The sequence below is a fragment of the Triplophysa rosa genome, linkage group LG3, assembly GCF_024868665.1.
Source record: "Triplophysa rosa linkage group LG3, Trosa_1v2, whole genome shotgun sequence".
In the NCBI taxonomy this organism is placed as follows: Eukaryota; Metazoa; Chordata; class Actinopteri; order Cypriniformes; family Nemacheilidae; genus Triplophysa; species Triplophysa rosa.
The window spans coordinates 9,601,020-9,624,569 of record NC_079892.1 but is presented as its reverse complement, the minus strand read 5'-3'; the positions used below and the strand labels follow the sequence as shown (position 1 = coordinate 9,624,569).

General features: G+C 39.9%; 1 protein-coding gene across 7 annotated transcripts in view; it reads left to right on the top strand.

Annotated features, from left to right (window-relative positions):
* Positions 1-23,550, top strand: part of cadps2 (Ca++-dependent secretion activator 2) — a 119,059-nt gene that overhangs the window by 46,345 nt on the left and 49,164 nt on the right. For all 7 annotated transcript variants that reach the window (XM_057329190.1, XM_057329197.1, XM_057329196.1 and 4 more), the window contains exons 4-6: positions 8,614-8,694; positions 9,758-9,988; positions 10,513-10,634. In XM_057329190.1, coding sequence (XP_057185173.1) covers positions 8,614-8,694; positions 9,758-9,988; positions 10,513-10,634 — 434 coding nt within the window. The remainder of the gene's footprint in view (positions 1-8,613; positions 8,695-9,757; positions 9,989-10,512; positions 10,635-23,550) is intronic.

The following is a 23,550-nucleotide window of genomic DNA, read 5'->3' as shown; positions in this document are numbered from 1 at the left end:
TGATGTTGGGTTTCTTTGGGATGGGGATTATGGTGGAGCGCTTGAAACAGGAAGGAACTGTGCACAGCTCCAGTGATCTGTTGAAGATCTGTGAGAAGATGAAGGCCAGTTGAATAGCACAGCTTTTAAGACAGGCTGGGGAGATACCATCTGGGCCTGGTGCTTTTCTTGTCTTTTGTTTCCTAAAGACTCGGCACACCTCCTCTTCACTGATCTGAAGTGCAGGAGGTGGGGTGACTGAAGGTGATAGGTGTTGTGTAGAGAGAATGTCAGAGTTGGTGTGAGGTGTAAAGTTAGCATTTTCAAATCTGCAGTAAAAGTCATTCAGATCATTGACCAGGTGTTGATTGCCTGCAAAATTGGGGGATAGTGGCTTGTAGTTAGTGATATCTTTCAGGCCTTTCCACACAGACGCAGGGTTGTTGGCTGAAAACCAGTTTTCCAACTTTTTAGAGTAGTTTCTCTTAACCACTCTGATCTCCTTTGTCAATGTGTTCCTAGCCTGCCTGTACAAGACTTTGTCCCCTTTTCTATAGGCATCCTCCTTGGTTTGGCGAATGTGTTTGAGTTTTGCTGAGAACCATGGTTTATCATTGTTGTATTTTTTCAGGAACTCCTAGTAGAAATGCACAAATCCTCACAGAAACTGATGTATGATGTTACAGTCTCTGTGAGCTCGTCCAGATCGGTAGTAGCAGCTTCAAAAACACTCCAATCGGTGCACTCGAAACAGGCTTGTAAGGCCCGCTCTGTTTCGTTGGTCCATCTTTTAACAGTCCTCACCATAGGTTTGGCAGATTTTAGTTTCTGCCTGTAGGCTGGGATCAGGTGAACCAGGCAGTGATCAGACAGTCCTAAAGCTGCTCTAGGGACAGAGCGATATGCATTCTTTATTGTGGTGTAGCAATGGTCCAAAATATTTTTGTCTCTAGTAGGGCATGTGATGTGTTGTCTGTATTTCGGCGTCTCGAGTGTAAGTTTTGCCTGATTAAAGTCGCGAAGAATAATAATAACAGAGTGATCAGTGAACTGTTGTAACGCCACGCTCACGTGCGCTTGCGGTGGAATGTAAACACACCCGAGAATGAACGAGGAAAACTTCTAGGTCGAGACAGCACATCTTCTTCATCACTTTTGTATCTGTACACCACTTTTCATTGATGTAGAAACATACCACACCACCGTGCGATTCCCCCATTGATTCTGCGTCGCGGTCCGCTCTGAACAGCTGGTAGCCGGGCAGATGTAGTGCACTGTCCGGGATGAAGTCATTCAGCCACGTTTCCACGAAAACAAAAAACAGCAGAGTTTGAAAAAACCTTATTTGTTCAGTAAAGTAGAAGTTCGTCCGTTTTGTTTGGCAGAGAGCGCAGATTCGCCAGATGTATGCTAGGCAGCGCAGTTTTAAAGCTGCGCTTTCTGAGCCTGATTAGCGCGCCGGCTCGCTTCCCACACTTGCGAGTCCTGGAGTGCTTTAGCAGCGCTGCTGCGCCTCCGACTACAATGTTAAGTAAAAAGTCTGAATAAACAAAAACCGGTAAAAGATCAGATGGTGTGCACTGCTGAATGTTCAGCAGTTCATCTCTTGTGAAACTGACTGTATGGGAAAAACATAAAACAGGACAAACAAAAACACTAAAACAACTGGAGAGCTCCACACCGAGGCAGCCATCTGAAGTGCCATCTTATGGGAGATGAATCTCAGATTTTGTCCAAAAATGTAAGTTTCTTTAAAAAATACTGAAATTGATTGCATAATTGATTGACTTCAATATCTTATTTTATTATTTTATCTTATTTTAAATTTATTTTATCTTACTTATTTCTGCTTAGGGATGCATAGATGACCAAATTTCACTATTAACCACGCTTAAAGGGGTCATATGACACGGCTAAAACGAATCTTATCATTTGTTTTAGATGTAATGCAATGTGTATACACGATTTAACGTTCAAAAACGCCATATGATCCCTTTATAAACAACACGGTTAATTAATCGTAAAGGATCTGTTACACCGCGTGTTTCTGTTGCACAGAACGGAACTGTTGCAACTTGCACAAAAGAAAAACAAAGTTACACCAGCGGTGCACCAGCTTAAAGAGCCATGCTTATCAGAGACATGGAGGCCATGAGTCATGACACACACTTGATTAACTATGGCAGGGAGACCAAACAACAAATCTTACATGTACATTCATAATCGAGGCTGTAGTGGTGACAGTTGGGCTTTCAGTGCAACGTAAACAAACAAAGCGGCATGTAAGTTAACGGAGTTGCACACCGGACGAGACGCGTCGCGTTGAGGACAGCTTGCAGGATGCGTACATTCTGTATGAATGAATGAATGAGGCATTTATATAGCGGTTTACTGTGTAATGCTGTACACCCAAAGTGATACAATCTTATGAGGGGGGTCTCTCCTCAACCACCACCAGTGTGCAGCATCCACTTGGATGATGCGACGGCAGCCACAGAACAACGGTGCCAGTGTGCTCAGCACACACCAGCTATAGGTGGAGAGGAGAGAGAGATAGATAGAGCCAATTCAGAGGGTGGCATTATTAGGAGGCCATGATTGACAAGGGCCAGTGGAGGGAAATATGCGCAAGCTCAAATTTAAAGTCTACTCCTGATGCAAGTTGAACAAATGTAACTTATTTTTATGTTATTATTTAGCGAATAGGCACTATATCATGTTGATTAATCCATTATTGTTTGCTGTGAACTAAATCATGAAGGGAAACAAAATGCATGCGATCTGTGCGCGCTAGCTCTTAAAGGGACAGCAGCATAATAAACATCTCTGTTTTAATGCTCATCAAAGAACAAAAAACGAAAAAAATAACACACTCGCTGCTCCTGACTGATCAACTTTAATAACTATAATATGGATTGATCTATATTTCATTTATACTGTGAAGACTATGAAGGGTTATTTTACATTTGACTCCTCTTTTCAGTTTCTGTACCTGATAACTAGAGTTAAACCAACCTGAATCACCTGAAAAGCACTGTTAATTTCATTTGTGTTTGCTTTATTACTGTACATTTATTTGTGCTATTGCTCTTAATTTTATTACTTACTGATTGACTATTATTATTAGAGTTAGGCTAATAGTTTCATGGTATTATAACCTTATTTATTAAGATCAACTTTGACAACACAGTATTTAATCATTTAAAAAGTACAGTGTTTTTTGAAACACAATTGAAAATTTGGACATAAAAGGTCAGAAATTCATTGATTCATCATTCTCCTATGGGTTTGCAAACCACGGGTTGGGGAAACCCACCACTAAAGAAAATCTATGTCAGTTTCCCTGCCAATTGGAGATATTATGTGTTGTTCACTTCATTTTTGCTTTAACCCACTCTGTCTGTTTCTCTGATAACTGCTCCACCCGATGTCAAATCCACAGTCAGTCTCAAAGGAAGAGAAACAAGGGAACGGAAGGGAGACTGACAGCATGACAATTGATATGTCAGTGGGTGAAGGGGGTCATACAAAGATGAGGAAGAGCTGTGCACGGGTCTGTGAGGCAGACGAGTAGAGACACAGATGTGTTTGAGTACAGTAGACATAAAACAATGAAGACAAGAGACCAGAACAATAATAGAGAGGCATTATTAATATGAATTGAGATACTGTGCACATATACTGTAGATAAAAGCGACAGCAGACATTAGGCAGAATATTTGACTGTTAAGATTATGTGACCAATCAGAATCAAGTATCCCAGATGGCCGTGGAATAAAGAGGAATACTAAGCATAAAAACATATACTAGGTTAAATACAACTAAATTAAAAACTAACGGTTACACTTAGGATCCATTTCTCACTATTAACTACGACTTTTGCCCCAATAAACCACTAATTTGCTTCTAATGTGGTTTTTAGGTTTAGGTATTGGGTGGGATTAAAGGCAGGATCAGCGATTTCCGAATTACGCTTGTTTAGACAAATCGGGCTGAGTACCAAAACAACCTTGCAGCCAATCAGCAGTAAGGTGCACAGTGCACAGGACGGACATTAGTCGAGCCGAGCGCTGACGAAAGCGAAAGATGGGGATCAACAATGGCTAAGAGAAATCGGACACCCCACCTTTAAAGGATGTAGATGCGCTTTATACATACTAATATACAGCAAGTATGCATGTTTATAAGCAAGTAGTTAATCATGATTTTGTGTACCTTAATATAAAGTGTAACCAAACTAACCAAATTTTAAAAAACACTTTTCTTGCTATTGATGGACAGAATATATAATGGTTAATAACCCCATCGTCTCACTGTTATCATAATATGACAACACTGATTCAATCAGATGTAAATGAGAGCAAAAAGTCGATCAATAAGTAAACCAACGTTAAAAGCTCAATGAGGTGCGGAACATCTGTTTGGTCAGACAGGCAGGCGGGTCGAGGCTCAGGTGGACGCGGAGAAATCCAGCTGCGCCTGCATGATCAGAGATGCCCATGTGCCATGCCTGTTCTTCTCTTTGCACCTGTCATCCTCTCCTTAATGAACACATTCGGCTTTGGCTCTCGCTCCAGTCACCCTGTCAGCTCCCGTTAGTTCGCCACACACGAGGCTGGAGGAGGTGGCACGCAGGTGAGCCATCGGGAAGAGGTAATGAATTAACCACCTCAGACGAAGCAGCAATACTCATATCTATAAGACAGGTCTGGGCCATCAGAAAGTGGTTCAGTGTTTTCTTGTGACCTACCTTCGGAGAGACAGTTGTCCCCATTTACATTCTGTAATGAAGTTGAAAGGTTGAGCAATATAGATAGGTCTATTTTGTTATTTATTTTGACAAAAGTTTATAGTTATACAGACGGTTTCATCTTAACAACATAAACAAACGTTACTGCCCATGCACACTTTTGTGACCCCAACTCAACTTCTGGTACACATTCACAAACAATAGAGTGCCTGTAGATTGTTTCTGATGACAATCAAAAGAAACCGAGAAGAACTGTTACTTGGCGAAACTTGTCTCTCCAATATTTTGAATATAGACTGAGATACCAAGCTCAACCACTAGATGTCAATGTACCATACGGTTTGTTTAAATGTGACCGAACTACAGGACCCATTCAACAAGTTGTTTATTTAATAAAATCAACATACAACAAAATTCTACAAATCATTTATGTAAAGAGTAACTATTACAATGTCCTTAACATTACATTTCATGCAGTGTGTAATGTTGCTGTGTGTGAATGTAAGCAGTCTGCCAAGTTGTAAAGCCGAAAGTGAACGTATAACAACGTTATTGGCTTGGGAGAAAAGGAGTCAACTCTGAATCATGCGAACGAATCGTCTGTCGTTCTAATTTCAGTTCCAGGTCGGATTTGCGTCACTCAGTGTAATGCCCGTCTAAGTTCCATTTGCGATACTGCACACGGTAGACCAATCACAGCAGACTAGACCATCTGACCAATCAGATCAGAGTATGCTGACAGAAAGGAGGGGATTAGACGCATGAAACGCCGAACGAATCATTTGAGAGTCAGTCAAGAAGGAAGGTAATAAAAACTGCCTATTATTAGAAAATGAAAGTGTTTTTACACCGTGTATGTACGTAAACTTGTTGTTGGACACTCCATAAACTAAAGTAGGACCTTAAAAATCACAAATTATTTACTCTTTAATACAATTATTATACAGTAAAATAATAGTACAAATTAATGTTAACATAAATTAAATTAAATATAAATAGTTATATTATTAGACACTAGCCAAACACAAACCTGAATTTAACTGGGGGTCAGGCGCGCGTGCGTCCAATGAAACGGTCTATACTCTATGTCTTTTTCAGCTTTACATTAAAGGTAGAGCATAAACTTTCATACCCAAATAAAAGACTATTATCTAGTTTAAAAAGTGTGATGAAAACCTAATGGCCAAATTAAAAGCACATTAAAATCACCACATATTTACAATGTTGCCTGTAAAATCACTAGGAATATATCACAGAGAGAAAGACAACGCAAACTATGCATTTCAGTTCATAGTCGTGCGACTGGAGGCGGCTGCCTTTAATTGGTTTGCTAATTTAGACGAGGGGGGTAAAGAGAGCTCTGGGAAGATCAGAGCGTGACAGCGGCATGCTTCTCTCTAAGCCGGTGACGTCTTTCATTAGGGTGCACCTAAGGCTTGTTGTCATAGAAATTGTTGCCAAACTCACCAAAATAGAGCAGCTAAAGAAAAGCGAACAACTTGGTAACAAGGCAACAGAAAAGAATCTGGTGCGCATATGTGTGTGACTCTGAGGAGGTATTTAAGAATGTGCTCATCAAAGAAAGTCACAGTGAAGCCGTTTTAATGCTTTATAAGGAGAAACCTGCAATGCTGGGTGAGTGTTGTACATCAATTGGATGGCCACACACTCTGTGTTTTGACAGTATTTAGATGCTGATTGCCTCATTATGGTGGGAAATGGATGTGGTCATTTTGAGTGTCAGATCCATGGACTCATGAGAAAATTGTCACACCGACTAGAGACATTTTACTTTTTTTTTCAGCTTTGTTCTAACAAAGTTTGCTATCTTCAAGGCATAACAGCTTAAAGTTCTTGGGCATAAAAGTTTTTCTTAGAGATGCACCGATATATCTGCCAATAATCGGTATCGGTCAATAAAAGCAATTTTTCGCACATTTAAAAACAGTTGACGATCAGGGCCAATATAACCTGTCACTCAAAGAGGACAGAAAAATGTAATGAATTTGTTTTCTGCATTGAAAATGTTAAAAAACATTGCATATTTGATGTTCAATATTAATAGTCATTATATGAATTCATAACATATTTAATCTTCAGATTTGGTATCGGTGAATACATTTATCGGTGCATCCCAGTTTATTAATCCTAAACCGGCCCATGCACAGGCGCACCTTTGTTGCATCTTTGTTAAGGGAAAAAAAATATTATTTTTAAATTATTTATTGTAATTGTTTATTTAAAAATCATACATTTCTATAATAAGGGCTATAAAAATGATAATAAAGCATAGTTTTTGTTATATAAACCTGAGTCCTGACTGACTAACCTCTGCTTCAGGGTTCACAGTACTTAATATAGATTTTTCTGCACATCCATTACGAGCAAATCATTAATAGAATAAATTGCGTTAACAGACCTTAGAGATGATTAGACCATTAAAAGCTTCTTGTAGTCTTCTCAGGGAACGACACTGTGTCCAGATGGGTCACGTCAGAGCAAGTGTGAGTCATTTACAGAGTGCAACAAGTGAAACTTAACTAAAATCTGACTGACTCCAGACCGCAGGTCCAACCGTATCTTAATTAAATATCACACTTTTTGTAACGTGCGCTCAGACGTATATCTCACTGAGTAAACCGCGTACTGAAAGCAAGCACATGAGCGCCTAATTATCTGTAAAGAGGCTGTGAATGTTGTTGATTATGTGTCCTTAATGACCTGCCAGAAATGGTAATGGATGGCGGCGTTAAAACTTAATTCGTGACCATGTACAGTATGAATGTAAACCTGACGGATGGAAAAAATCTTGCTAATTCCAGGTTTAGCATAACCATTAACATACAATCATTTGATCATCGTCACCCTAACCTTGACCTCTTGTTGATGATGTCATTCAGTAACTTATTAACAGATTTTAACAACAGTTTTCTTTTAGGTCATCTGCCCCATGGTGCTCTCGTTACTTCCTGTGAAGCCGTTCATAAGGGCTCTGATTCAGAAGAGCACTTCCTTTGACCCTTTCCATCTGCGGAGACACGGCCAACTGCATCATTACGACCTTAAACGCTATTCCTCCCACATATGAGCAGACCAGCGCTGGGCAGACACTCGCAGCATTCATCCGGTCTGCTTTCTCCCACACGTTCCTTATGCAAGATTTAGAGACGGTATTTGCATATGTTAATCGAATAAGGAACGATGATGGGAGGCTTGAGGAGGCAAAGCGTGGCACATATTACCCGGCCTCATTAAAAAGTGTTTTCACTGAAACAATAGCATTAGAACTTTGGGGTATTTGAGGGGTTCTCTACACAGAGCTGTGGGGGAAGACTGGCTTTACAAGCACTCCTATTACTGTATATGCATGGTACAGTACATGCAAAACTTTCTGACCCAACTAGTTTGGTGGACTTGGTACAGTAATAATGCACGAAAAATAATGTGTGAAATCAGAGCGCAGTCCACCCTACTGCAGCCGCAGGGAAAAAGAGCTTATCAAGTGGAAACAGTGCTAGGATGGGGGTGGTGTGTGTGCATGTGCACGACAGAGAGAGATTTCCCACTCATGTAGAGGAAACCCTGTCATGACAGCATGCCAACATTGGTGTGTGGGTGTGTTTGTGTGTTTAATGGTGTGTGTGCGCTTATTCAAAAACATGCCAGATCCACGCTGTAAACAGATGAAGATATATCTGTTTTTATCATCGGACGTTTCAACGGTTTGGCAGTATAAGCTGCACCAGTGCTTCACAAGGGATCACATGTGTTTGTCATTTTTCCCACCTCGACCATCTTTACGCTAGCGTAAATGTGTCAACATCTACTTGTTAAACGTCTTACTGTGTGTCAAATAGATATCTGGTATCCTCTTTTTTGTGCAGCTGGACAACGTGGATGAGCAGGCGGCACAGATCCGCCGAGAGCTGGACGGGCGACTGCAGCTGGCTGAGAAAATAGCAAGAGTAAGACACCTTCACCTGTCTGTGATCTCTGTGGTGGTGTTACAGTGTCTTACTGTGAAAGCAGATGCCTAGAACACCTTCAGATTCCTGTCACAAGACACGGCATGACACTTTTTTTTCATAAAAGTTCGCTCGACATTTCCTATTGGAACAGGAAGTGTGGGCAGGGTGTATTGAAGGGTCCGAATTTGCGTAGGGCAGGATGAGTCATCTTTTATTTTTGGGTCCTTTTCCTGGTAAAAAAGTGTAGATATTAAATGCATACATGTCAGATATAAATTAAGGGGTAAAACCTAGAATAAAACGAGGGATGCACAATAAATTATCGGCCATATCGGCATCAGCCAATAAATGGTCGTTTTTAATGTTATCGATATCGGCCGATAATAAAAATTTAGGCCGATATATTATAGCCGATAAATTATGAATCATTTCCTCTGATTGAACTTCTTCAGCTGCACGCTGCTCACAAATCCAGTACAGTGCTGTCTTTCTGTCGTGACCATTCACTCACTGCTATTAGCAAAACCTTGTTGATGTCGTATGTAGATATTTATGAATGTGTAAATTATAGGAACGAAAGCATATTGTTTGAAGCCTGCTTTCTGCCTTGAGACCTGTTAGACTTGTGGCTATTGAGAACACCTTTCTGGGTTGGTCTGGAAGAACATCTTTAATTTGTTTATTAAATAAACATTATACCAGAAAAGTTAAAGAACCTTTAATTAGTGTAAAGTAGGCTTGGTACATGATTTTCAGTGGGAAAAAAATTATGTGCAGTCTCAGAAAATGTTATATTAATATTTAGGTACTGTATATCGGCCAATATATCGGTTATTGGCTTCCAGTGTTCAAGAATTATCGGTTATCGTTATCGGCCAAAATTTACATTTCGGTGCATCCCTAAATAAAACAGCTAGCCACTGATCACATCTTGTGTAGATGCTGCATGTCCATCGGTTTAAATATATTAAAAAAAAGAAAATGATTTGCATCCTTGATTATTTCCCCCTAAATATCTTAAAAACTTCTAAAAAATTATTCATTCTGCCTGTTTCAACAGGAGAGAAAGTTTCCAAAGTTTATTTCTAAAGACATGGAGATGATGTTTGTGGAGGAGCTCAGGTCATCTGTTAACCTGCTGATGGCCAACCTGGAGAGCCAGCCGGTGGCTAAAGACTTCAAACCCAAGATCAAGCCAAAGCTCACACCAATGAACAGTTTTCTGGACATCGGCGATGAAAACGATTTGCCCCTGTCCAAATCGGATGTAGTTTTGTCTTTTAATCTGGAGGTACAGGTTTATTATTTTATTTATTTAAGGTTTATACAGCCGCAGAAAAAAATTAAGAGACCAATCTCAACAAAAAATTTTGTGTCATTCTGTGAACTACTAACAATATTTCTCCCAAATAAAAATATTGCTTCTATTTGCATTTATTAGCAGAAAGTGAAAACTGGAGAAACAGGTCAAAATAACTGCAACGAAAATGGGTTCATATTCACTTTTATGCAATACAACAGTCATATCTGTACATGTATTTAGGAAAAAATATTTCTATATGTGTTAACATTGATTTTCATCAGTTTTCATGTGTCTTGTGATGCTTGTCACATGTTAGATGACCTTGTCACTTCTTTTATGTTGAAATTCAACAGACACTGGAATGGCCACAATACATCTAGAAATGCAGATTTAATTAAATTTGGAATGATCTCTTTATTTTTTCCGCAGCTGTAAATATACACAAGAGCTACACCTTAAAAAACCATAAAAAATCGAATGAAGTCATTGAAGCTTCTTTATGTGATCTTCAGATTGTGATTATAGAGGTGCAGGGGCTTAAATCAGTTGCTCCGAACCGGATTGTGTACTGCACCATGGAAGTGGAGGGAGGTGAGAAGCTCCAGACGGATCAGGCAGAGGCCTCCAGACCACAGTGAGTGTAATATACACATTAATAAGACATTTGGTTTGTGAGCTCAAAAACAATGGCGAGATGCAATGCACATAATTGATATGTAGATTTAATGATGATAGACTGTATGAACTGTTGTATTTATGCTATTGGAAAAGCTGGGTGATGAATGCAGTAGTATCAAACTAGTATCCTGCTAAAGGCTCCCTCTGGTGGTTTGGAGTCAGATGATGTGAAAATGAATGAATGCAAAAATGAATGAATCATTAGAAATGCCATGCCTGGCAGAGATCTGTCAACACTTTCTATTCCAAGAAAGAAATGTTGAAGACATCACATTTTACCTCTTAATTCATGTCCCAGGTTTTAGACTTCATTTATGTTAACAAGAAATCACTTGTATTCGATTAAAATAATTATGTATGACTTTACTAGACACACACACTGTGCCAATCTCAAACCCTTTTACAGTTACAAGGTCACAGCTGTATTTCATCCAAGTATTTTAATATTCAGTATTACACTAAACTACATTTCTACTGTGAATGTCTTCGGCTTTGTGTGTTTAGAACGTGAGTATGAAATCCCTCTGATCTCATCTGTTCCCTATTAGCGTACTGACATGTTTTGACAATGTAGACACATAAAAAATATGCCAGTGTCACACTTCTGAACTCTTTAAATAATTTTCTGCCACGTTTTAAATTAGAGATTGTGACTAGTCACCTGGATGCGGACGGGTTATAGTCAGGCATTATTTAAACCTCATTAATGGCTATGAATTTCAAGGCCCTTTCCAACCCAAATCATACCTGAAGAGATAATGCATCTGACCTGGATTAGGCAGCATGTCAAAGCCACCCTATTTATTGAGTAAACAGAGAGAGGTGAGACTCAGTCTGGGAACTAATTGGATTTATATAGTCTGATGGAGTCCTCTTTGATGGGGTTTGATTTTGAAGAGTTGAATTGTAAGGGATTATACAGTATAATGTTGTTTAGCTGGAAACAAGGACTCTTCATTTTAATTCAGGACAGACAGTGTATCAACATTGTGTTTTTGTATTTCTTCGTACTGGTTGGTTTAGTCAGTCCATTTAGTTTTTTGTGATTGCTGAACAAAATGCCACATTTTTGCAACCCTGCATAATGTTATTTCATCACAAAATAAAAGCAAAAATTATCATTATTTAATTTTTCTTAATTGAATTCGAAACATGGCTGAAGCAAACTTTTCGCATCTGCCATTTCACAAAAGTGTAAAAAAGCAATATCTTAATCACTAATAATGCTAATTATTGGTATGTGTGGTATCCTATTTATAAAAAATACAAATTTCTGCAAATTAACGCCACAATATCAGCAACAATCACAAAAAAATAATAATGAAATCGTGGTGGGACTGTTTAATAGGGCTGTTGAATATAATTATTTTAATATGCATCACGATGTTGATGAGAAAGATTATTGCATCGATGCATAAAACAAACAATTGATTCTTTAAAAATGCAATTAAATATGTTTCCTGTAAAATAAAGTATTTGTATTGTTTTATATGTTTTTTATATCATTGCTGTTGATATAAACCATATGAAAACATATTTCAGACTATAATTTCGGCATCAGCACGAGCAGCACTTGCCCGTCTCTCTCTTTTTCTCTCTATACCTAAGACGCCGAAGTGCATCTCTAAGAGATCTACTCACGTTATTAAAGTCCCAGGGAAACACCTTGGAACGTGCAGAATTATTTGATGTGTTGATGTAATTTAAACTGAAAAAAGCAGAGAGCGTGAGACATATCGAGTGTCCCCGCCCCCTTTTAAAATAACCAATAGTGTTTCGTTTACGACACAATTAGCCTGGCAAAGCTGCATTTAACAGCCTGATAGCCACAGTGGTGTTCAAGTCTATTGAAAAGAATAGAAAGATCAGTGATACCATTATGTGTCATTTGAAGCTTGTTATTTACGATGTCTGATCTATTCCTTAGAGCCTTGACATACAACATACTGTGTAGACTTTAAACGGGTCAGATACGTTTTTTCTGAGCGGATTTGTGCATATGATCAGCTCTGTGCTATCGTGTCTCTGAACCGGAGGACACTCACGTGCAACCGCTCATGTGACACTAACGCGAAATTAAGACTTTAATGTTAATGTTTACACTGTCTGGATCATCCCCGGTCTCCCATAGTGTATTATGCGTCATTCACCATGTAGGATATAATAAATGTGCAAACAAGTGGCTGATATGAGGCGCCGCTTCAGCAGATCTCATAGTGAAGGGGACGGGACTCTTCGGATTCTAAAGCAGATTTGATTGGACAAGAACTTTGACGAGAGGCTTAAGTGTAGCGTTATGTCAAGGAATTTCTGGATTTTTTTGAGCGAACGTGCAAACGTGACAGACTGTCAATTTTTAGTCTAACGTATTTTTAATAAAAGGAAAAAAAATAGTTTGATTTCACTGGGGCTTTAAAGACGCGTGCCTCTAAAGCGCAGTTTTATTCTGGGACTTTGACAAGAAAGACGAGAGAGCCACAATGAAGAGGCAGTCTTACTAGCGCAGTAATATTGAAAGTTGAGAATGCAATGCATCATGATGTCGAGTCATTGACATGATTATCGTAATCGAATTAAATCGTGACACCAGTGAAGATGCACACCCTTGTTTAGATTGTTAAATTTGTTTGTAGTGGATGGATGCTTCTTTGCTGGTCTCCTTGTGTATTTGAGCAGTTACTGTAAGTTTGCTTACAGACTATAGTGTGATTTGATTGGTCAGCTGACCAGATTTTTTTGATTAAGTATATAGATAAAATCAATATATTGAAAAAAAGATGATTCAGGTACATCAATGTAGTCTCTTATGCTTTGAGTGGTTTCAATCGTTCCTTCTTTAAGGAGCTCCAGAATAGCAATGACATGACAAGGGGGAGGAATTCGTCAAGCTCAGACGAGCTTCTTTGCGGTCGAAGAAGGGCGGGTGGCCTTTAAAATTGTCATGCTGAGCACTGAATAGATAGATGAGTGGAAATAAGATCATACTCATTTAGCCAGTCATTTAGCAATGCATGCAGAACAGATGCAGTCTGAAAGTAATGGTCCATCTACATTGGAATGTTAGGATGTCAAAATAAAGTAATATTCAAACATTTCGCATCATTTGTGGTCGATGGTCAAATAAGATGATTTTGTGAAATTAACCTTTATTGTACAAAAAGTCTGATGTTTGTGCTTCAGTTGAAGCAAACAAGATGTTTTTAGAACATTCTTAGATCATGCTGTGATAACATCATCAGGTTTTGTACAAACTTGTAAAGTCTATGCAGGGCTTAAAGTTTTCAGGCACCGTGCCGGATCTCCGGTTTGCGGCGTTTGACTGCGGAAAAAAATATTTACTTTAATAAAAGATTACATTTAAAAAGATTCTTGATATCAGTTCGAGTTCATAAGTTTGCCTACCAATGGTATGAGAGGAACACAGCTGTCACTCTCAACCAACCAAACATTACTAGCCAATCAGAATTAAAATGGGGCGGGTCTTGGTTGCCGGAGTGGAGACGTCAGTTGGACAGGATGGAGAGTAAGTTTATAAAGCCTGAAGCAGCTTTTAAGTCCATTACAAACATGACATACACAAATTGGAGACTGTGACGTAAAGATTGATAACGTTGTGTATTGTTTCAGCAAATCATCTAATCAGACCTCCGCTTCCACTTCTGCGCATTACACACACGCGCTCACTGCGATCGAGATATCAAGGATCGATTTCTAAAGCATCTAAATCGTTTTCAAACTTTTTCACAGCTTATTGCACCAAATTCTCAGACCATAAACATGGTCGTTTTTGTCTGAAGTGAGCGTAAAAAGTTGAGAAAAATCGGATGTACATTAGTGACAGCAGCCTAATATTCCTGCTATTCTGTGTGGTTGATATGAATCAAACAAATGAAAACTCCGTGAAGACTCAGTAACCTTAAAGCTACCTTTGTAGCTTTAATAGGAATTTATATTGTTTTTAGTGCAAAATTTGCCAGTAGGAGTTTAAAAATGGATAGTAAATCTGCCTCCACTAATTATTATAAAAAAATAAACAAGCTCAAAAAGGTGATCACTTTTGCTTTTTTGAGGGCTCATTTATGCTAACCTGCTTTGACCAACTGTGATCTCATTACTATGTGTTGTGGATGTGACTTGTGCCATATCATCACCATTAATACCTATGAAATTAATGATTAAATTACTATTAGAGCACAAAATAGTTTAGTAGAGTACAAAATGAATCATAGATCTAGTCACTTTATTTTGCTCTCAAAATGCCACCATCAATAGGACAAAAAATGTGAGTCTTATTTGTTTTCTTTTAAAAAGTAGGATTTTTATTATGATGAATTCTGTTGAATTTGGTATGTTAAGCTATGTTTTAATATACCATAATTGCATAAAACTGGTTTGGTTTGTTATAATTATGCCCCCAATCCTTTTGAGTCATTCTGTGATCCATACACACATGGCATAGCATCAAAGTTTAAGAAACATCTGTCTGAGAAGCTCAAAAACGGCATGTTACTAGTTAGTTTCAAGGGAAATAATGTTCAAATAATGTTCTTTTTCGTTTGACAAATAACCCTGCGTATGTGTCTACTCTCGCAACCCCGCAAAAAAAGTTCAGGCTCAGGATTTTTTTTCTTTAACCCCTGTCTATGGCATATTGAGCACATCGAAACATGAACACCTGTTTAGCACATCATAAACATAATAAAGACTTAATAAAATATGCAAAATAGGACCTCTTTAATATTAATATAATTAAATATAAAATAAATTGTTATATTATAACCAAACACAGACCAGGCGTGTGCGTCCGATGAAACCATCTATGAATGAAGTTGAATATAACAAATACTAAGAAACTCCTGAGATTCATGGAAAGGTTTGGAAAACAGATCTGTTTGATCTGAAAAATATTACATTACACATATACAACGCATTTTTGAGTTGTCTTCTGAGATTTTTTTCTGATGCTGCACATACTTTTCTCAGCATAATAATTGTGCATATTTATAAGACAGATATTTTCTCCAGTGATCTCCACTTAATTTTCTTATCAGACTGAATGAATGGCATGAGGGATGAGTTGGGTTTAATGTGCCGTCAGCTGCTGAAGTCATGTGGTTAAATCAGATAACTCTCACATCTGACCTCACGATGTCCTAATAACTAGCACAGAGAGATCAGAACATACAGAGCCCAGGAGCCATACAGGATGATCTTTTTCTTAAAGGGATTAAAGGGATGTGATGTTTTATGCATATCATGCTTAAAGATTCAACACTAAAAAACGTCCAACAGTCTAAAAACAGCATTTTTTGAAGTTAGAAAGTAAGCTTTGTTTCTCCAAAGAGGTCAGATTACCAGTTTACACAGAAATCTTAAAGGTATAGTTCACCCCAAAATGAAAATTATGTCATCACTTACGTACCCTCTTATTATTTTAAACCTGTATGACTTTTTTATTCTGCAAACACAAAAGAAGATATTTTGATAAATTTTGGTAAAAGAAAACGTTGTTGAGAGACAGACTGGGGTTTGATCTTGAGAACCTGTCATCACCGAGAGGAATTTTAAAACGCCAATGGGCTTGGCGATTGGCACACGCATGCCATTCCCCGCCCCGTGCATATGGGTATAAAAGGGAGGTGGCGGCAGCCATTCACTCATCTTTTGGGCTGAGGAACCTGAGAGGCATCTCCCAGTCGCAGCAGCGGGTCGGCGAAGCGTTGTGGCATGAAGACACAACGTCTCGTTCCGTCCATCAGGGAACGGAGGTTACAGTCGTAACTGAGACATTCCCCTTCAATCGGTCTCTTGACGTTGTGTTGAGAGACAGACTGGGGACCTATCTTTACACGCCACGGTGCTGAGCCGTATCACAACCTCAAGCTGAGCGACATTGACTAGACTAGCGAGTCACAAGTGAGCACTACTGCGAGACGTAATCTTCCAGTGGGATCAGTACTTAGTAGCATACCCAGAGAGGCTCGTACCAACGGCCGTCAAAACTCGCGAAGGCGTAGCCCAACCCGCAGCACTACATATGTATGCCAGAGAGGCGCACTGAGCCAGTGACACCGAGACACCGTCGAGTCAAGGGTGCTGTGGGGAGAGAAAACTCAGGGAGAAAAGCTCTTTTCGTGAGAAAGTGGGCGCCAGGCCCTGATAAGGCTTTGGTAAGGATGCGGCAGGCAGCGTCCCTCTCTTACCCGTGGGCGATGGAATGGCCAGGGTCGGGCCCTTTGTTGGACTCCCTGGGTTCTTCCCGTCAGGGCCGCTTAGAGGTCTTCTTAGCGGCCTGCTGACAGGGGGCAGATGCCTTCCTCCACGGGGGCCTACGTCTCTGGCGGGCCGTCGTCTGGGAGGGCACCGGTGCTGGGGAGCAGGTTGCATTCAGGACCGTGAAGACCAGTAGGTTGCCAGGTCGTGGCGCGGCAGGATCTGTTTGATAGCCTCAGCCTGCTTCTGCACCGTGGAGAATTGCTGTGACACATCCTCCATGGTGTCCCCAAACAGCCCGGCTTGCGAGATGGTTGCATCCAGAAGGCGGGCCTTCTGGTTGTCACCCATCTGCGCAAGGTTGAGCCACAGATGCCTTTCCTGGACCACGAGTGTGGACATCGACCGACCCAAGGCCCGGAGCGCCTTTCAAGACCTTGGCCTGAAAGACCTGAAGGATCCCCATAGCGTGGAGGGCGGAAGCGGCCTGTCCCGCAGCATTGTAAGCAAAGCTTACAAGCTTTGGAAGGGAGCCTTGGTCAACCTCTCCAAGTGGCAGCTGTCTGCGGGCAAAGATGTACCGCGACTGCACGCTCTACCTGGGGGATGTCAAACATAGCCCTTAGCCGCCCCACCATCCAGGAAAGTAACAGCAGCACCTGAGCCCACTAGCCGGGACCGCGCCGAGGACGGCGCATTCCACTTCGTGAGCTCCTCCTGCACTTCCGGGAAAAATGGAACTGGCTTTTGACCACGCTCCGTCCCCAGGAACCATGAACCCGGGCAAGCATGGCCGACATCTCAGCGTCAACCTCGTCTTGGGCTCTACCGCCCGGGGGCAAGAGCTCCAAGGGATCTTCCTCATCTGATGCCAGGAGGTAGCTGTCCGATGCGATGACAGAGAGTTTGTCCTCTGTTGAGTCTGCCCACTATGGTACGGTCCACCGCTGCCCATCAGGGACGAGCCAGGTGAGCATGCTGGGGTATGGGTGGTCCGCGAAGCCGAAGCTGACGGAACAACAGCTATAGGAACCCCCAAATCACCCCCGCTGATCGACGAAACGGTTGACCTCACAGAAGCGGCGGTCGAACTCGCTTGGGAAGCAGACGGGGTGGCGGCAGCATTCACAAAGAACGTAGCCAGCTGTGACCGCAACACCTTAATCGCCATGTTCTCACATACGGAACATGCCGGATCGACAAACCCTGCCTCCGCATGCTTGAGCCCCAAGCATGTGACGCAGGTGTCGTGCCTGTCTGACTCAGGGATGAGTCTGTCACACCCAAGAACACAGCTGCGAGACATGCCCGCAGCTGCGAGAAATTTGCTCTTTTAGGTCTGTAGCTTGCTCCCGAGACGCCCAGGGGAAGTCCGCTCTCAAAAGGGAGAAGTCCACTGCTCTGCGTCGTAAATCCAGCAGTCTGTAAGAAATCTCGAAGAGATGAAGCGCTTGACATGTACGTCATGCAGGTTCCGAAGAACAAAGGATGAGTGAATGGCCGCCACCACCTCCCTTTTATACCTGTATGCACGGGGCGGGGATTGGCGTGCGTGTGTCATTTGCCAAGGCCATTGGCATTTTAAAATTCCTCTCGGAGATGAGGAATTGATCTTCTCAAGATCAAACCCCAGTCTGTCTCTCAACACAACGTCGAGAGACCGGCTGAAGGGGAACCGTCGGTCCCTATTGACTTCTATTGTATGTGGACAAAACCACTGCAAGTCAATGGGGACCAATGGTTTTCATTTATCAACATTTTTCAAAATATCTTCTTTTTTGTTCTGCAAAGGAAAGTAATCCATACAGGTTTGAAATGTCAAGAGGGTGAATAAATGATAACAGAATTTTCATTTTGGGGTGAACTGTCCCTTTAAAGATGAAGTGGCAAAACCTCATCAGACCTCAGATATAAATATTCATACATATTTCATTTAAAACTGTAGATATTGCGAGCATTATTCCTTTAACTGATTGTAGGGCTTTGAAACAATAAACGCCAGGTGACATATTACGCATTATGTTGAAATTAAATTAGAATTATACTTTAGACTGAACATTGCTGCCTCTATTTCTAGAAAAGGATGTAATTACAGTGCAGTGTGCCGTGCTTCTATTACTGTATATCAAATCATTATATATTTAATATAGGTCCTGTGTTTGCTTTGGGCAAGTTAATGTCTCAATCAAAGCAAAATGAAACCCATTTTCAACCCCAAGTTATTTTGGTTAACAGTTTCACTAATATAACTGTGCTTCTGAGATTAAACTAAAAGCGAGCCTCAAAGAGCTTATCAAGATTATTATTCTCAATAAATGTCAAGGTCTGACTATCACAGCGAGCATGCTGCAAACAAATAAGACTTAATTTAGAAAATCTTTTCACTGTGAATTAAATATTAAGAAGCATTGTGCTGATGTTTATGGTCGATGCTGGTGCTTTGTTGCCGTGGCGACACTTCACTTAATAAATAGTCCACCATCTTTTTTGTTTTGAGGTTTCAATCAGCCTCCAGATAGTAGAAGGTCAGCTTGAGACCAATAATAGCCTCCCCAAATGTCCCCCCAGGGCTGTTTGTGGTTGACAGTGTCAGTTAAGTAAAGCAGACAGGGTCTCTTCTCTGTGTGTTTGGCACCAGCTGTAACTGTAATTCATTCTAGTAGAGGAAACATGTGGCCTCTGGACACCCAGCCGGGAATCTCACAGAGACCCAGACACAAGGACTCATAAGCCAGACGGTGATTCAGCATCGTGACTCAGTGCCGGCTGTAGATGCTGTTGTCTAGACTAGCTGTGAAAAGAGTTTGTCTGCATGTTGAGTCACTGTTAAAGGATTAAAAAAAAAAAAAAGATTGATGTTTAAAGGGTCATGAAACCCCCCCTTTTCAGCTACAGTCTACCTCACTGTCGTTTTGAAAAATGCAACCAAAACGGGCATGAACGCTGTGAGAAGAAGAGTGGGGGAGTGGGTGGGGAATGAGAGAAAGTGATCCGATTCCATATCTTAAAGGGGTCATATGACAAGGCTAAAACGAATATTATTGTTTGTTTTAGATGTAATGCAATGTGTATACACGATTTAAGGTTCAAAAACGCTGTATTTTCCATGTTTGTATCTACTCTTTGCCCCGCCTCTCTTAAACGCGCAGATTCTTTACAAAGCTCATCGCTCTGAAAAGTGAGGTGTGCTATGATTGGCCAGTTAACCAGTGCATAGTGATTGGTCGAATACTGCAAGTGTGGGACGGAAATAGGGCTGCAACGACGTGTGAAATGCGTCGACGCGTCGTATTATTTATGTTTATCTGCTGTAATAGCAGTTTCTGTTCCCGGGCGTGTGTAAGTTAATCAGCAGAACAAGAGAAAGTATACTACACCCGACAAACAGCGATCGAGAGCCTCGGAAGCAGTAAGTTAGTGAATGGATGCAGGAATTTAACGGGCTCGCTTTAACGCCACTCTGCATTAGAGTCTTTTATACGGTGCTAGTTTTGTACAATAAACCGAGACAGATAGTAGTATTTTACTTTTACTCAATTACATTATGAGGCTGAAAATAGAGTCGGATATTACTTGGAGGAAAAAAATACAGAGCATATATCATGCTCTAGTATTTCATAAACACATTTTTAAATGTTTTTACATTTACATTTAGTCATTTAGCAGACGCTTTTATCCAATGCGACATACAGAGGGAAACAATGGAAGCAATCGGAACAACATAAGGACAACAAAAAGCATAAGTGCAACAAAAAAAACTGGTCTCATATAGCCTACCACAGTATACAGAGCTAAGTTTATTTTATTTTTTCACCTTTAATACAGTACTTAAGTACATAAAAATCTGTCTTTTTTACTTTTAAAATTAAAACTACTTAATTAAAAGAAGATATTAATTTTAATGTAAACACGGATTAAAATGTTAAAACAACAATATTTATTTATAAGATGTAGTGGAGTAAAAAGTATGATTTGCTTTATAATGTAAGAAAATACTAGAACTTATTGTTTATTTGCAAAGTTTGCCAAAGGATTAATAAAGTAATCCAAAAAATCTTTATTAGATTAATAAAATAATAATCGTCAGATTAGTCGACTAATCGAAAAAATAATCACTAGATTAGTCGACTAATCGAAAAAATAATCGCTAGATTAGTCGACAATTAAAATAATCGTTAGTTGCAGCCCTAGACGGAAATGTAACGCCTCTTACCATATTTATAACATCAGGTTCCAAAGCAATTGTACTGACAGGTACACCCACCTTACTTGCGTATACATTTGGGCGGTCTTAGTCAACTCATACCAGAACTGACGTAGATTTGTGGGGGTGTGGTTACACGAGGCGTTTCAGGCAGGTCTGGGTGAGCATTCGCTTTTAGATAGAATGCATCTTTTGTTCCGACACATTAATTTTTCTAATACATGCATGGGCAATTTATAACACACCTAAGACACAGAAAAACACGTGTTTGCGCCATATTACCCCTTTAAAATATATTAGTCATTACCTGTTTTATACAGTATGGTCATTGCACGAATCATACTTTCAAGCCACATCGGTTTAACAGAAAGCACTAAATGTAATATGAGTATTTATTTTTAACAAAATGCAAGTATAACTGTTCTAGTTAAAATATGACAGTTACCGCATTTGAAGAGATGGAAAAGTCCTAAGGTCACGGAACCGCATTCCTGACACAGACTGCCTTCGTGAGAGAGTCCAAAAGTCCACTTGTCTTCATTTCTAAAAGCTTTGTAAAACACAGTTAGCTTCTGTTCCAGTCTTACTCACATCCATGACGAGCGGGCGACTCGCATTCCGCTGGTCGAGAAACCCCTTTTCGTCAATGTCGGAAGTCCCCTAGCTCTGTTTGTTTGAGTTCCGAACGTGACACATTGAGCTGAACTGTTACACATGAGCTCTGGCCCACCGAGAGCTCCAAATGGCCACTCGCACCTGTTTCTGTGCGCCACAATTTCAACAACTCTATATATTTATCACTTTCAGCGGAGAAGCCCTTCCCCCACATATATAGTGTATTTCACATAAAAATATACTTTTATATATAACTATCGGAATATTTATTTTTGCAACTCCTGATAAGTGTTTTGCTTTTTCTACATTTATCCATCTGCTTACTATCATGTGCCATAAACGCCTCTCTCTGAAGGGTCGGATAGAAACACACCAGGCGCTGTCATGAATAATTAGGAGAAATGTATTCTCATTGGTCAAGAAAACACAGTCTCATGAATAATTATGAGACACTGACGCGTCATCAATGTACTATAGTACATAGCCACGTCACATCCTTTGACGTTGGCCTGATGAGGATTTTAAACCCGGAAGGCAAAAATAGCTCAAAATTAACTAGTTTTCTCTACTGTAATAACTTACAGTTGCTAACCTTGTTTTCTATGATGTGCAACACAACCAACTCTGTTAACATCTAAATAAATATTGTTTAGAGTTTCATAACACTTTAAGTAATTTAGTTGAATACTGATGAAACTTTGCACTTGAAAATGTTCTCGTCAGTAAAAGAGGGAGAGCACCGATTATCTGCATTACAGGTGTGTATGTGTTTAATAAAACATTCCTGGCTTGCCACAGGACAAAACTCTCTCAGGGGCTTTATTGCTTTAGAAAGCACAACACTGTTCACAGCACAGGGACTGCATTAAATGTCAGAGCAGAATCCAGCTTTAAAGCCAGTTTGCCGCAAGCAACTGTTGCCTGCTTGAGAGAGAGAGTTAGTTTAACTTTGTCTCAGTTGTTTTATTTGTGTGGCTTTATAAATGTATTTATAGATATACAGCAGTGGACGGCGCACTTTTAGCTCTGTGAGTGGCGGTCATGCTATGGAGATTACACAAGGACCAAGCAATAGCAAATCAAAAAGAGATTTATTTTGAGTGACAGAAAAATTGACCAATCACATTGTCCCTCTGAAAAAAATGGTTTTCACTTACATTCTGAGTTGACGAAAGGGTCCAGTTCGCTACGCTACCGCTAACTCTGGAAAATTGACGCCCTCACTTTTTATTCAAATTTATTTTTAAAGACTTATTAAAAACTTTGTATTCATGTTGTGTAGTTGTACAGTAGCGTCCAAAAGTGATGTCCAACTTTGAACAATTGCAATATTTTATTGAAGATGCATTAACAATTCGTATTGATGTTGCATTGATGTGTTTGGAGTATAAACTAATGCTCAGCTTTGAGGAGAATTTAAGAAGGATTGGGAGCAAATACACAACACAATGAGCAAAGTTTATAAAGACATAGCCCAGGAAAAAGACTACAGAATATTACAACAAGAGAGGATCAACAAATACTAATAACAAATAAAGCTGTGTTAAATATTTGCTTTATTTCCTGTGAGCTGCTTGTTTTTCTACGCTTTTTTGTGTATTTTAATCAATATTCCCTGATATGCTCTAGTTTGTCTTTTTCCCCAAAATTTGTCTAAACTTAAAAGTTAATCATATTTTTTAAAAGCAAATATTGTAAAATATGCCCCCCTGGGTATCACATTTGGCCAATGCTTACAGCCGTTGAAAGAATGAAGAGACCATTTCAAAATCTGTTTTTCTGATTTTAAAATGTACTATTTATAGGTGTGTGTTTAGGTAAAATTTGTTTTTTTGTTTTA